Genomic DNA, 16,784 nt, shown 5'->3' on the forward strand with positions numbered 1-16,784 from the left:
TCCTTGGCATGGGTGTTGCCATCATAGATTGAAATGCAACCAGAGAAGGCTATTGGCTGCCAACGGTCACGTGCAACCGCAGGGATACATGGGAGAATGTAGTCGGAGCCTCCCGAAATACAGCACACAAAGAAGAACACAGCCGGCTGGTATCAGTTTAGTTGGCCACGCCCCCCGCAACTTTATCATCAATTTTAACATAAATGGGACCTTATTTTCACAAAACGCATATCATCGTGATTGAAAGGCAATTTTTTACTAGCGATAGGAACCATAAAGTATTCATGAAAATGTTAATTAAGGTTAGAACACGAAAGGGGAAAATGAATGGGATCCAATGGATGGAGAACAATTCTTTTTGCAACCGGCCAGGGGGAAAAGAGCGCAACTAGCGGCCAATCATAGGAAGTTTTAGTTCCGTATTGGGCTCATTTTAAATCGGCGGAACTCTCCCCCTGGTTCAAACCTGGATGGTTCGAGTGGCGCACTTACATACAATTACAAAGCCAATGCAAAGACGAGACGACATGCGACCGGGCGCGATGCGAACAGGCATGTTTGCGAACGATCCGAACGGGGCAGCGTGAACGGTTGCTTCGGTATCTTCGCCCCACTCACATCCAACTGAAATGACCTTCACTTCACCCCCATTCCACCCATCGCGTCCTGACAGCCAATCAGCGTTGATGTTGTTGTTCGCATTGCGACGCGTTGTGAGCTTGCAGATCTGCTATTTTTTGGCAAATGTTCCGCCACCAGTGTAATGGATGTTGGGGATCTTTTGATTATACCGATAATATCGTAAATCACAATTGTTTTTGGTCACGAAATGTTCATATCGTCCCATCCCTAGTGACCAAACCGCAGCCAAAATGCATGTCATTTTGGGGTTACTTGACACGAAAAGGTTCGGAACGCACTGATTCATAATAAAAACCTGTGTTCTTGTGTGTTCTTGTGTTGTCAGTATCAAGTGGGTCAGCTGTACTCTGTAGCCGAGGCCAGCAAGAATGAGACGGGCGGGGGAGAAGGCATCGAGGTGCTGATCAACGAACCTTACGAGAAGGAGGGCGAGAAGGGACAGTACACACACAAAATCTACCATCTAAAAAGGTAAGGACAGTACACACACAAAATCTACCATCTAAAAAGGTAAGGACAGTACACACACAAAATCTACCATCTAAAAAGGTACGTCACAGAAATGATACAGACGACGCAATAAAAACAGAGCGTTTTCAACATTCACCAGAAAGTGCAGAATCTATTATTTTTTAAAGAAATGATACTGCTCTTCCCAACTAGTGATTAGGCCTGTCACCGTTATTACCTAGTAATCACCTAATCGCAAATTATTTGAGATATTTGAGACACTTATTTTACGTAATCCTCATAATCTTGTCCATGTAAAAAAAAAATGCATATATTTTCAAAAATTGGTTTAAATAGGACATCTACAAGCTCAAAAGCTTTGTCCATATTGTGGAAACGAAACCAAAAACCTTAATTTGGCAGGAAAGGTTTTAGACACATTTTTATATCTCTGTGTAAACAACTACTTATTATAATAGTTATGATTTCAAATACATTTAACTTCTTGACAGGATACCTTAAAATATTTGTTGTATATTTAACATTTCCTCTCCTCCATAACGGTGATCTGAATGCTGTAATAATCCCTCTAGAATACGTCTGACTTATTTTTTTGTCCCTCCTTAGTAAAGTCCCGGGTTTTGTGAAGATGATCGCACCAGAAGGAGCATTAGTTTTCCATGAAAAAGCTTGGAATGCCTACCCTTACTGTCGCACTAGTAAGTAGCCAGTACATCACTACTCTTGGGGTGCTTTTAGATTGATTGGTTGGTTGATTGATTGAGTGTTTGAATCACGCCTTAGTGATGTGATTGAGCGACGTGATCCAATGCAGAGTTGGTTTTGAAGAAGTAGCTTGTCGTATGTTGCAGCTGTGTGCCAATTTCCTGAGCTACGCGGCGCAACAACGTCAATGTTGACATACAGTACAGCAGGGTTCCCCAATAGGCGGCCCGCGGGCCATTTGCGGCCCGCGGGGGGCTACTGTCTGGCCCACACCAACCCCAGTAATAATGGTGGTATAAGAGCAGCAACAACACTAGTATTTCGTCGTTGTCGGGTGGAAACCTTGTATCTCCAAATTTGTATGTTCTTTCGCAAAGTAAAGCCCTGCTTCATCATACATGGCCGTCGCACAAAAGTAGTGAAAACAGCAGATCTACAAGCACACAACGCCTCGTGCTGCGAGGCGTTGTGTGCTTGTAGATCGGCTGTTTTCACTAGTTTAAATCATTTTTAAAATGATAAATGCAAAACAAACGGTTTTGGACATACAAGAAATAATTGATTTAATTTAAGGCTTACGGATGTAGTTATTGTATTTAATAAGTCATATAATCATCAGATTCCAGACTAATATCTACGCAGTGATTTTAGTGCGGCCATGCCAGGCTACGTTCCATTATCCTAACACAGGGGTCTTCAACAGCGGGTCCAGGACCCCTAGGGGGTCCTCAGAGTTACTACAGAGGGTTCTCCAAATCTTTGTGTGATTCTCCTTTTTTATATTAACCACTTGAACCCTAGCATCCATATTCGATAGATAGATAGATAGATAGATAGATAGATAGATAGATAGATACCTTTATTATCCCAAGGGGGAAATTCAGTTGTCCAGAAGTAGCACAGCAGTATACAGTTATTTACAAAGTTACAGAGACGTAAGAAAAGACAGTACAGTACTGTCGGAGGACTTTAGCTAAAAATATCAGATCTACAAGCTCACAACGCCTCGTGCTGCGAGGTGTTGCTATTTTGGGGGAAAGCGCAGACTAATTACAGAGTGAAAGGTAAAGTTTTATAAGTATTGACGGTCCAAGTGGTTAAATATCTGAAAACACAAATTGACATGAATCCAAAATACACTGATGATTGTGCTGTCAAACGATGAACAGGATAGTCCTTAATGATCAATATGAACGTTTTAGCTGTGTAATACATTTATAGTAGACAGTAAGCTATTCACACAACCCATCTTTGTATTCATATTATAATGCTAATGTATTCATTATGGTAACATCATCAACCTGTTCAATATACCAAGTCAGTCTATTGGTAATAATTATATACGTTTGTCTCTTTGTTTCCTTTTCATGTCATCCGCTGCAGTTGTGACGGTGAGTTGATGTTATTGTTGACACACACACACGCATGCAGGCAGGCAGGCACGCACGCACACACACACACACACACACACACACATGCACACACACACACACACACACACAATCACCTGTGCGAGTGCTGTTGACATGACATCCAACGCACTCCTCAGCTCAACAGGCATTCTTTGTGGACACCTAACTTCTCAGTTGGGGTCCTGGTTCAGGACTAGTATTATGTCACCCGTCCCCTCTCTACTCTCCTGTCCTGACACTCTTCACTGGCATGTCTCATATGAAAGAAGAAAAATAACATAATTTATATGCCCTATTCAAAAATGTCCAAAAATAACACACCTACAAGCGCACAGCTGCGGCACATTGTTATGGTGCGCTGTGACTGTGAGCTTGTAGATTAGACTATTTCAGGAAAAAAAGTTTGCATATAACATGGCCAAAATGTGGAGATGCCAGCTTGAAAGTGGTTAAAAAAGATTTATGAAAAGATATTATGATTAAAATCAATATGTCGACTATCTAAAAAAAACCTTTCCAGGATTCAAATTAAGAAGTAGCAAAAGTAGACAATCTACAAGATCTGCTATTAGATTTACAAGCTGCAGATCTATAAGCAGAGCTTACAGTGTGACCATGCATGGGTATTTGTATTGTTGCTCATGCACCCTGTGTTGATGGAGTTCTGCTCTTCCCTGTGTGTGTTTGTATTGTTCAGCTCATGCACCCTGGCCCTCATTTATCAACGTGGTGCAGATCAAAATTTTGGTGTAGATAAAATTTAGTGTATGCATTTATGATTGCAACGTGACTTTCATTTAAAATATATAGTGATATGGAAGAAATCTAACAACGAGTGCTTTAATAACAGTCATTCAGATAAGATGGCCAGCTGAGAACAAGGATATATAACGCTCCCATATTAGGCTATGCGAGAGCATTTTACAGAGTCGGGAGCGGCACGGACACACAGTGAAGTGTCCTATGTGGAGTTATTTGTTATGGATAAAACATCAGGCTGATTTTATCGCTACACACTTGCTCTACACTCATGTCATCAACATGGATCTGTCCCATTTAGCGCCACCTTCAGGCCGAACACATTTTTGGACACTGCTCCTACAGATTTTGCCCTAAAATCACGCAAATCGGTACACAGTATGTCTACACTCATCTCATCAACATGGATCTGTCCCATATAGCGCCACCATCAGGCTGATCTTTTTCGAACACATTTTTGGACACTGCTCCTACACATTTTGGCCTAAAATCACGCTGCGACCTGACGGTCGCTTATCTCCCGATTAGGGAGTCTTACTCGTGGATAAAACCTGACGCTCCAAACCTTCAGATTATGACTGACTCCTTGCCAGTATCTCTCAGTAACAGCACGTGGTTTATGGGGAATGCCTTCATGATTGCTTTTGTTTTTGTGTAACCACTCAAACGCGCACTGCGCATGGGGTAGTGGGTTAAATTAATATATTCCATTCGTGACGATGACTGGTGTGGTCTCATTCATGTAGGCTGCAAGCCTACTTTACAGAATAAATGGTAATATCCCTCTGACACAGTGTACCCAAATGCTGCTCCGGCTGGGTTTCCATGTGTGTGCATGTGTGTGTGTGGTCTGCGTAGGACGCGGACATGAAGGAGACTTAAAGGGCCAGTTCACCTCTGGGGCAACCAGATCTTATTTTATTGTTGTTTGGGACACGATCAACACAATCCTAGTAATTGTTTGTGTTCAATCTGTGTTTTGAGATATTTTAGTATTTCAGCATGAATGATGATGCATTTTGCATCATATGAGTCATCATGCTGCATCATACGATGCAAAATGCATCATCATTCATGCTGAAATACTAAAATATCTCAAAACACAGATTGAACACAAAAAATAAGGATTGTGTTGATCGTGTCCCAAACAACAATAAAACAAGATCTGGTTGTCCCAGAGGTGAACTGGCCCTTTAAGAGTGCGGAGTAAATTGTCTTTCCTTATGTTGCTACAGTATGTCGTAATACGGTTGTTCTGGTCGTAAAATCGGGGCGTGTTTCGATATAATATTTAAGGGTGTGTTATTTTAATTCAGTCGGCAACGCTAGGATCAGATGTATGACAGGGTTGGCTATTTAGGACGCTTTTGTAAATGCCACTTGAACGTTGTCCTACGCTGCTTTTTACACTCCATTGATAAATGACGGTCCCTGTATTGATGGAATGTTGCTCTTTTTCCCTGTGTGTTTCTGCAGAACGAGTACATGAAGGACGACTTTATGATAAAGATCGAGACCTGGCATAAACCGGACATGGGAACATTAGAAAATGTAAGTCACAGTAAAGATACTAAAGAACTTGTAGCACATCATGCAGTGGTGCAAAACTGCAGACTCCCAAACAATATTCTGCCGTAACCTGTTAGTAGACTCACTTCTTCAGACTCCACCTAAACCCATAGCACATACCGTAGCACCCGCCTACCCCCCATTGACCATACATGAAAGCTAGATAGAATTTTTTAGGTTTTTATATAAAGCCTTTTTACTGATTAGGTGCTCGGTCTAACTACGTGATTTTGTCTAGATTGATATTTCTGTGCATTTGATGTATTGATGTATTACCTTGCTTATTGTAAGTCACTGTGGATTAAGAGCGTCTGCTAAATGCCTAAATTGTAAAATGTAATTTAGACAGCATGTTATCTGGACAGATGCCAGGTTCATTTGTAGATCTGGCATTCTATAGTTTGTATATATTCAATATAAATTATTTTTTTTACCTTGTTTACTGTAACTCGCTCTGGAGTAAGAGTGTCTGCTAAATGTCTCATTAGTAACTTATACATTGTAATCCCCATCACATAACATAACACATTGATGGTTCTGATGTGTAACAGGTGCATGATCTGGACGAGCCCACGTGGAAGACGGTGGAGGTGGTTCCCATAGATATTACAAACAACGACGAAGTGGCCGCTGCGGTGAGTTCTTAACATCTGATGTCCCTTTTTTACCCCACAGACTCACAGTTAGGGATGGGACGATGAGCGATATCATTGTTTATCGTGATAAAAAAAAAAAACTTGTGATAATCGTATCGTGGACATTTAATTAATTGTGAAATTGTCCTCCATCATGCGCTGGGATCAATTCACCTTTTATTTGCCGAGCTGCATATCCGGTACCACTTAAACTCTCTATTCATAAAACGTATTTTTTCACTCTTTTTGTAGATCTGCTATCTTTTGGCAAATGCTCCACCCCAGGATAATGGATGTTGGGGATATTTTGATTATCGCGATAATATCATAAATCTCGATTTCTTTGGTCACAATAATCGTGACATGACATTTTCATAAGGTCCCATACCTACTCACAGTCTGCTGGAGATCCTGTCCTGAAGCTGTGCTCCACATTTGAGTCGCTGGGGCTTTAGTCACAGTGCACACAACCAAACAAAACCAAACTTTAGTTCATTGTAAACTAGTGATATCAATTAGTGGAGACATATTGAGTATTGACCCTTGTGCCAATTTGGATGTGTGTGTAGTGTGGGGTAGGGGTGTAGTTGCTAATGAAGTGTATTAAAAGTGCCAATTCACTCTTTGTCAAGGATGGCCCGTTGTCCCGCCCCTCTTCGCACCCATTGGTTGCTGTATCTTGGTGGGACAAAAGTCCTTTCTCTCCATCCACTACCATCGAAATTCAGTTGCTTCTTATGTTATTCTGTGTATTCAATTCTCATTTTAAACTTGGTTTCAGTAAAAAAGACTCAGCATGTTTTTAAATGTTTTTATTATCCAAACATGATGTTTTAGCAAATTCAACATAAAAAGGCGGAACCAGGGCGGGACAACGCAGAAAGAGCCCGCTGGTTGGTCAGTTAGGGACCAATCAGGGTCCCCAGTTAAAATATGATTATTTTACGGGTCGCGGGCTGAAAAGGTTGAGAACTACTGCCCTAGAACCCCTATTACACATGCTGTGCTGTCATTGTTTTGAGGATGCAGATTCATGTTTTAAAATGACAGAGCTTTCTTTTTTTAAACCTACATTTTGGACCTTTTCTCCTTTTAATGACTTGATATCAGAGGTTAAACACACAGTGTGGCCTGCAGCTTGTCTGCCAGCAGCACTGACAACCATTGGATTACAGTAGTAGGGTGTTTGTCTCCACCCTCAGGATGAGCTCTGCTACTACACGTTGAAGAACTACTAATGTTGTGACACAAACAAATTTGATCTGGAATTACTGTGTCGTATACATTATGTGTGGATCTCAGTGGGGGGAGAAAAATCAAATAATAAAACTGATTAAGCTCATGAAGTGAAGAGTTCTATATCATTGAGGTTTAGACCGTGGGGAGCGTGAGTTCACTTGAGTGCATGTACAGCTGGTCACCTTTAATCCTTAGTTTCTTAGCATTAGGTGTTGGAAGTCTTCAAGGATGACTTGAATTAAATCTGCATCCATAGCTTTTGTGTGTGTGTGTGTGTGTGTGTGTGTGTGTGTGTGTGTGTGTGTGTGTGTGTGTGTGTGTGTGTGTGTGTGTGTGTGCATTAAATGGTATTTGAACCAATCTTTATGATATGTTGGTACTAGGGATGGTATGATGAGCGATATTATCGTTTATCGTGATAAAAAAACACTCACGATAATCGTATTGTGGAGATTTTATTTGTCGTGATATCGTCCTCCGTTCACCTTTCACCTTTTATTTGCAGAGCCGCTTATCCGGTACCACTTAAACCCTCTATAATTGATAAACGGTACTTATAATATAGCTACTTGATACAGTCTTTTTTCACTCTCTATCAAATATCTTTGCCCAAATATTGTCGATCTACAAGCTCACAACGCGTCGCACTGCGGCACGTCGTGAGCTTGTAGATCTGCTATTTTTTTGGCAAATGTTCCGGCCGAGATGAATGGATTTTGATTATCGCGATAATATCGTAAATAGTGAATTCTTTTTTTTTTTTTTTTTTATAATTTTTATCCCACAATTTTGTAACCCATTTTTTCACCCAGTGCTAATTGCCTATGTAATCCTGGGCTCTGCTCTCCCTCTGCCGCGCCTGGGGAGACAACGGACTGACCTCATGCTTCCTTCTATGCATGAGGAGGCCAAGTTGCTTCTTTTCACCTGACAGTGGGGATTTCCCTGGTTTGGACGTAGCGCGTGGAAGGAACACGTTATTCCAACCAGTTCCTTTCCCCTCCATCAGGCGCCCCGGCTGGCCAGGGGGAGGCATTATTGAGACCAGGATTACTGCATGTTTTTGTGAGGGTATCAACCCTAGGAGACACGGGGAGAACATGCAAACTCCACACAGAAAGGCCCTATCGCCAACCCCACCTAGGGTGTGGGTGCTGATGATGCGGAGGGAGGAACACGCCGCCAGTGCCCACAGCATCCCCCGGCGAGAATCGAACCCAGGACCTTCTAGCTGTGAGGCGAAGCGCTAACCACTGCGCCACCGTGCACCGTGAATTATTTTGTCACAATCATCGTGATATGGCATTTTCATATGGTCCCATCCCAAGTTGGTACAATATAACTGACGTATAACTGCTGTGGTTGTAGTTGGTCTCCTTGGTCCTCCATTGACAAAATGTTTGGTTGTGTGCTCAGGAAGGACCACTACTGGTTGACCAGAGTTATTGAATGAAGCTCAAAGCATAACATCTCCTCTGCCCAAACAAGCTTTTCTTTTTTAGATCAGTGGTAGACATTGCAGTGCTCAAGTCATGATGGGGGAGTTTTGGGGTTTGAAACCCAGATACGGATTGCACTGTTAACTTGAAAACCATTGTTGCTCACTCAACTGGAGATTTAGTGTTGCTGAAAATGCTTTGAAAGTCGGTACTTATTGACCAGGACGTCACGTTCCATACTTCCATTCCCCGCCCTCATTGGCAATTTTCTAGGGGGGGGGGGGGCACCAGTATTTCTGGCAGCGTCATCATTAACAGCCAATGAGGGACCAGCATGCCTGGCATCGCCAGTGGTGACGCCAGTAGTGAGCGCACCTCTTGGTGCGCTCTGCTGGTGCACAGGTAGGCCATACATGGCCTACTTGTGCACAAGGGGCAAAGTTGGCGCCTCCACAGAGTGCAGTTCTTTTTCTGATTGATTAATTGATTTGATATTTGTTGAGTTCTCATACGGATGTGTCATTTGCATACAAGTGGCATCAGGCATTGTAAACGGATGCCTTTATTGGTACTTATAACAAGACGTTGATAAAGTGACCACCATGAATGGAGCTCTCTCTCCCTTTGATCGCTGCTCTGCCCTGCAGGAGAGAACGAGCACAGTTTCTTCCTCTGAAAATCCATCAACGTACAATAATAATGACTATCTACCCCCCCTCCTCCTCCATGGACAAAATCTTTCCCCCCTTCTGAAAGAGGCTCAAATCACCTATGCCCGCCTGGGTCATATCAAAGACTATAAAAATGGGAGCCAGTGCCTCCCTGCTTGGCACTCAGCATCAAGGGTTGAATTAGGGGTGTACTTATCTTACACATCATGTCCAGGAGCAGTGCTGTCTTCTACCTGATACCTGGGTATATATATGGCGTATGCTGTAAAGAAAACAATTAGAAAGAGCGTATGCCCTCGTGAACCTTTCAAAGTAGCGTATCTGATAGGCATTATGCACTGGCGTATGCCCTGGCCAGAGGAATAGCCACGGAGCGTATGCCCTCAAAAGAATTCTAGAACACACACCACTGTCCAGAGGGTGTACTTGTGCATCAAAAACAGGTGATCAGCTCCTGAGATATGGGCCACATCATGGCTCGGTAACTGTTCGTTCCCCCCAAGGCTACTTGCTGTACTTTTTTTGTTCTCTTAATCACATTGAAGTTCATTCTTACTGAACACCTACTTTGTATGAGGCCTGATTTCGGGCTATAATATAAACACGAGGGGGACACTAAAGGGGCCTTTTGTTGAAAATAACGGGGGTGCTTGAACTAAGCATAGTTAATAATGGAGATGTGGCGTATCGTAACGGCATGGATTTATACAGAGAGGGCAATTCTTTCAACACAAGATCCTGCATTCAAGTTTATAGGAGAGTTTGGACAAGACAATTTCTCTTGAATGCTGCCTTCAGGTATGGCATAGAAAGAGGGCATTTGCATTTCTTTCACCAAAGTAAAAACTGCATTCATGAGAAAATCTATTTTCGGTGCTTGAACTAAGCATAATCAATAATGGAGCTGTGGCGTAACGGCATGGATGTATACAGAGAGGGCAATTCTTTCAACATAAGATCCTGCATTCAAGTTTAGGATAGTTTGGACAAGGCAGTTCTCTTGAATGCTGCCTTCAGGTATGGCATGGAAAGAGAGGGCATTTCTTTCACAAAGTAAAAAGTGCATTCGTGGTCTGGAGAGGGCACTTGTTACAGACGGGTTAAAGGGCAGTTGACGTCTTATGTGTGCATGTGCCTGAGGGGGACAGCGTTTTGAACAGTAATAGAGTAGATGACTGTTATAGATAAGAGTGGCTATGACAGGGTTCCCCAATTAGTTTTCCCCAAGGGCCGAATTTTGTCTATGATACCAAGCCGAGGGCCACAACATTGCAGGGGGCGACGGCGGCGTTCCTGCTACTCCAGCGACAGTTCAGATATCGTCGTTGTCGGGTGAAAATCTTGTATGTCCAAAACCGTTTGTTTTGAATTTATAATTTTTAAAATTATTTAAACTAGTGAAAACAGCCGATCTACAAGCACACAACGCCTCGCGGTGCGAGGCGTTGTGTGCTTGTAGATCTGCTGTTTTCACTACTTTTGTGCGACGGCCTTGTATGATTTGCGAAAGAACGTACAAATTTGGAGATACGAGATTTCCAGCCGACAACGACAATATTCTAGTGTTGTTGCTGCTCTTATACCACCATTATTACTGGGGTTGGTGTGGGCCAGACAGTAGACCCCCGCGGGCCGCAAATGGCCCGCGGGCCGCCTATTGGGGAACCCTGGGCTATGACACTATAAAGGAGTCAAGGACACACTAGTCATCCCTAGGCCTGTCGCAATTATTATGTAATAATCGTGTAAACGCAATTACTGTATTTGAGATAATCACAATTATTTTTGCATAATTGTTGAAAAATATTTTTCATTTTAATTTATTTTTATAAAAGCAGATATAGCAGATCTAGAAGCTTACAAGACGTCTGTCACTTTGTGACACCAGGCTTGTAAGCTGTTTCTGTTTCTTCACATATAAAACCATTAAACGTCAACCATGTCTTTGTATATTTGAGTTATTTGTCACATCTGCCCTGTGCCAACCAAAATAAAAATGTCATTGACACGATCAATGTTGAACGCCAAACAATGAAACCGTTAAATCATAATTATTGAAGTGACAAATAAAGTGAACTAAACAGGGTTCCCACGGTCATGGAATTCCTGGAAATATTTTGATATTAGAAAAATATTTTTCCAGTTCTGGAAAAGTTTTGGAATTGATCAAGGGTCCTGGAAGGTCCTGGAAAATGCATTGTCTTTGGTTATTGATTTTGTTAATGCCTCTGAAATTACAAATTAAACATTGGCGAAATTGTCAAATATCTACATGCTCACAACGCCTCGCAACGCGAGGCGTTGTGAGCATGTAGATATAAAACCTTGTTATACAAAATTCCTCAACTCTTCCTGGAAATTGGGTTAAATATTCTGGAAAAGTTTTGGAAAAGTTTTGGAAATTAATTTGTGTGGGAACCCTGACTAAAGTCACCCCCCTGCGGATGGATGGATGGATGGATGGATGGATGGATGGATGGGTGGATGGATGGATGGATGGATGGATGGATGGATGGATGGATGGATGGATGAATGGGTGGGTGGGTGGGTGGATGGATGGATGGGTGGGTGGGTGGGTGGATGGATGGATGGATGGGTGGATGGATGGATGGATGGATGGATGGATGAATGGGTGGGTGGGTGGGTGGATGGATGGATGGATGGGTGGGTGGGTGGATGGATGGATGGATGGGTGGATGGATGGGTGGATGGATGGATGGATGGATGGGTGGATGGATGGATGGATGGATGGGTGGATGGATGGGTGGATGGATGGATGGATGGATGGATGGATGGATGGATGGGTGGATGGATGGGTGGATGGATGGATGGATGGATGGATGGATGGATGAAGAACATTTGTCTGCAGACAGCAGACCTGCAGTGTTTCTCTCCGCCGGCTCTTCTTCTACAATAATGACTTAAGTGGATCAGCGTGGAGGCCGAGGGGTTAATCCCGAGGTCCATCTGCCAGGGCTGTTTGTCACTCTTTGACCACAGTTACCATGGATTAAAATAACACATTTAAGTAAAGAGACGAGACCCCCCCCCCCTAAAGCACAGTAGCAGACTGATGATCACTTGATCTGTTGGTCTGCTCTGGTACGCGTGTTTCCTAAACCCACCAGGCTTGAGTTAAGACCCGCCTCGCAGAAACGCGAGAACTTCTAGGAGTGGCTGAAATCCTTGCCGGACACATGGAGGGTGGATAAAGTCAGTAAAGGCATGAAGACAATCTTAAAACTTGTACTGAGAAAAGCCTGCATTTGCACAATGCACAGCTATTAATTTGTCACTACAGTGCTCAAAATAAACTGTGCTAAAAAGAAAAACTGAAACTTACTTTGTACTGTGCTTAAAAAAGGGAAACTTTGTAACTTTGCAAACAAGAAAAACGTACTGAGAAAGCTATTAATTTGTCACTACTGTGCTCAAAATAAAAACTCTTACTGATTATCAGTTACATTGATTGTTATAGTTTGGATATGGCTTTGGGCGTATTATGCTGCGTGTATTATTGTAATGGATCGGTGGTAGTAGGTACAGTATTGCTTTGTACTAAGAGCACTAACGTTCATATATGCACTTTACTTAAGATTATTGAGAGGGGCGTTTCCGCGTGGCGGGTCTTAACTCAAGCCTGGTGGGTTTAGGAAACACGCGTCTGGTACCTCCTGGTGGGTGTTATCATTGCATCATGGGTGAGCTGTGGGTTGTACTTTCAAGGTATCCACCTGTTTCCACTGGAATTTACTGTACAATTATGTGTGAGACACGTTCGGAGAACAGCTGACATACAAGCCCACGTCGCGTCTCAGATACGACAGTCGTGAGCTTGTAGATCACACTCGGCTCGGCTGCAGCGCCTGAATTGCCGCCCACCTTCTGCGCAATGCACAACGGGACGCTGGAAAGGTGTAGAGCAGTACTTCTCAAAACATTTTCTTGTGCCAGGGAACTCCAAATTGATATGTACCGGTATTTGGCCACGGACCCCCAATCTGAAATAATGTTTTGTGCCAGGGAAAACATTCAGCATTTTTCAAACACTTAAACACATTGATTGATTGATTGATTGAAGACTTTATTAGAAGTTTGCATAGAAAAAGGTACAGTTTTATGACGGTACAGTTCACTGGTACACGGTCAACTAAAAGGAGATCTTATTGGCTCATATAACATTGAATGACAGACGGATAGAACACGGTACTATGCAGTAGATATAGTAAAAAAAAAAGTAAATTAAAATAAAATAAACAGTGCAAAAAAAATATATATAAAGTAGGTAAATACAAAGAAGGGTCAGGGGAGGGTAAGGCTGGGCTAGGTTTGTTATTACCAGTTGCGAATGGCTGCCGCCTGTAAGTGGTTTTTCAGGGCGATTTTAAAGGATGCTAGGGAACCACACTCCTTTAAGGTATTAATGCTTTATGTCTGATAGATACCATAAAAGGGGGGGGGGGGGGTGTTATGCAGTAAATTTCCTTGTCTCATTTGAACCAAGGACAGCTGTGGGATGGCCTTATTTATGTGGTATTAGCTCTTACTCTGTGATCCACCTGGTGTTGGTTGCTAATGCTTAGTGTAATCCATTGAATCAGTGGTTCGATGAAGACAAGACAGGAATCAGAAATCCTCCGTTGATCTTGATCCTGGAGATGGCTCAATAGAAACTGTACATGTAGTGTACTGTAGCTCTGATGAAAATCTAAAGAACCACCATACTGTAGGACCTTATATCAATTCAATAAGAATTTAACTTTCAAAGGAGTTTTATTGGCATTGCCAAAACAAGTGTCAAAAACATAATGAAATCAATTTAAGAAACAAATGGGTAAGTATGTACAGTTGGTGGGGGGTACAGCATTGTGTTAAACAGAGCTATGTCAGGGGCCTACTGGTCTAAGCGCATACCATATAGGCATTGATGCCTGGTGGCGTTGCCGGTTCGATTCCCGATCCGGATGACCTTTGCCGCATGGCTCTCCCCATATCTCCCCCTGTTTCCTGTCAGTCTACTGTACTATCCAATAAAGGCATAAAAGCCCAAAAACAAATCTTAAAAAACAAAAAAAACAAAAAAACAGAGCTATGTCACACATTATATACTGTGTATACGTACATGTTGGCAAGGCAAGGGTATGGAGCTTTTTTAAACGAATAGAAACAATCCTTTACAGTCACTTTTGGTACAATTAGAATAACTTAACTTAAAGCAGCTTCTGTCCTTCTCTCCTCTGTGTGTCTCTCACCACATGCAGTCAGTCAGTGCACCTGCTGTCAAACTGTTTCTATGTCCTTCATAGACTGTCTGGCCCACACCAAGGAGCTCAACCAGCGTCATTATAATCATGCATTTCTTCTTTGTGGAGAATGTACAGTAATGAGTTCTATATGTGCTGTCTGTGTGTTGATCCTTGCAGGACTACAAGGAAGGTGAAGACCCTACTCTGTTCCACTCCACCAAGACAGGCAGGGGACCCCTGAGCCCGGAATGGATGGTAGGCTACTGTTATGAGAAGATTCTTATTTTTATTTCAAGGATCCTCATGACTCTTTTACTCTTTAAATACCACAGACATAACACAGACAGAATCATTAATTAGGCAACCAGGCCACTGACGTAGCTTGACGAGAATGGGCTATTTTTGTTATAAAACAACTCAAAATACATTATTTTTTGCCGATTTTATAAACGGGTGTTTCATACAAAACACTTGCTTGCCTCCAGTGGCAGATCATGTGACTGAACGAAAACTGCTTTGTTGTGATTCTGGTTAGAATGGATTATAAATATAAACACACATAGCTCCTCACCCGTAAGTCGGATTTTCAATCCGAAAAAAAGATCTGCGTGCGTGGAGCGCCCGACGCAAATGTAGGTATTTGCTCATTTTGTTAGAATGGTTGTATGAGTCTAACTATGGTGGAATTTAGCGTCATCCAGGGTACTGAAAAGAATGGACAGAACGGATAGATGTGTAAACAGCGTTTTCTTGTGGTCGTAAAAAAACACTGAAATGGGCTGGCATTGAAAAAGTTAAGGGTCCATTTGGTTCCATATGTACGCTCTCAGAGTTCCAGACCTGTAAAGGTCCATTTGGTTCCATATGTACATTCTCAGAGTTCCAGACCTGTAAAGGTCCATTTGGTTCCATATGTACGCTCTCAGAGTTCCAGACCTGTAAAGGTCCATTTGGTTCCATATGTACACTCTCAGCGCCATAGCTGAATGGTTAGGGAGCCCGCCTGGGGAACCAGAGCCCCTGGTTGTCCCAGGTTCCATTCCATAGCTGAATGGTTAGGGAGCCCGCCTGGGGAACCAGAGCCCCTGGTTGTCCCAGGTTCGATTCCAGGTCAGGGTAGCAATGTTGATTTTGTGTCCCTGAGCAAGACTCTTAACGCCTGATTGCTCACGCGCTCCTTGTGGGCAGCGAATCATTTGGGTTGGGCTGAAAATACTGAATTTCCCCCATGGGAGGAAATGCCGTAGGTATCTATAATTAAGGTTCCAGACCTGTAAAGGTCCATTTTGAGCCCATCCTCCACTGTCTGTGCCTCCATGCTTCTACTACACCAGAATTAACCTTTAAGGCTCAAAAGGGTCTTGCACCCCAATATGTTGCTGAGCTCCTGCCCTTCCCTACAGCCCTCCCCGTGCCCTCAGGTCCTCAGATGGGCCCCCCCAAAACTCCTTTATATAAACATAATATGTTCAGAAAAGCATTCTTGTAAATCAACCGTCCGTGTTATGTATAATAAAACCTCCCTTTTCTTTTCTGACTGACAGAGCCTAATCCCCTCTTTTCATGTTGAATTTCTCTATCACTTTTAGCCGTTAGATTTCCAAGTTGTTCATTTTCTATTTTGCATTCTTTTAAATTGAGATTAGTATTTTCTTGCTTTTCGTTTTCATTAATGTGATTTCTCTGTGCAGCACTTTTGTGACTTCTGTTTACAAAGGTGCTATATAAATACAGTTATTATTTTGTTATTATCGGCACAATCACAAAATGGGGACAAAAGAAGATGAATTCTTACCCACTTTACATTGTCCAGGGTTCCCACGGTCATGAAATTCCTGGAAATATTTTGAAATTAGAAAAATATTTTTCCAGTACTGGAAAAGTTTTGGAATTCATCAAGGGTCCTGGAAGGTCCTGGAAGAAAAATAGCTAGGCATTGTCTTTGGTTATTGATTTTGTTAATACCTCTGAAATGACAAATTAAACAAGGGCCAAA

At 42.4% G+C, this 16,784-nt stretch overlaps 1 protein-coding gene across 1 annotated transcript in view; it reads left to right on the plus strand.

Moving 5' to 3' along the window:
• Window positions 1-16,784, plus strand: part of LOC308298772 (phosphatidylinositol transfer protein beta isoform-like) — a gene marked incomplete at both ends in the record, with an annotated part of 45,125 nt that overhangs the window by 23,239 nt on the left and 5,102 nt on the right. The window contains 6 exons of the mRNA XM_080742445.1: window positions 968-1,113; window positions 1,720-1,811; window positions 3,202-3,209; window positions 5,466-5,540; window positions 6,110-6,193; window positions 14,966-15,043. Coding sequence (XP_080598571.1) covers window positions 968-1,113; window positions 1,720-1,811; window positions 3,202-3,209; window positions 5,466-5,540; window positions 6,110-6,193; window positions 14,966-15,043 — 483 coding nt within the window. The remainder of the gene's footprint in view (window positions 1-967; window positions 1,114-1,719; window positions 1,812-3,201; window positions 3,210-5,465; window positions 5,541-6,109; window positions 6,194-14,965; window positions 15,044-16,784) is intronic.

The sequence above is a fragment of the Nannobrachium achirus genome (genome assembly GCF_963921795.1).
Source record: "Nannobrachium achirus genome assembly, chromosome: 15".
Classification (NCBI taxonomy): Eukaryota; Metazoa; Chordata; class Actinopteri; order Myctophiformes; family Myctophidae; genus Nannobrachium; species Nannobrachium achirus.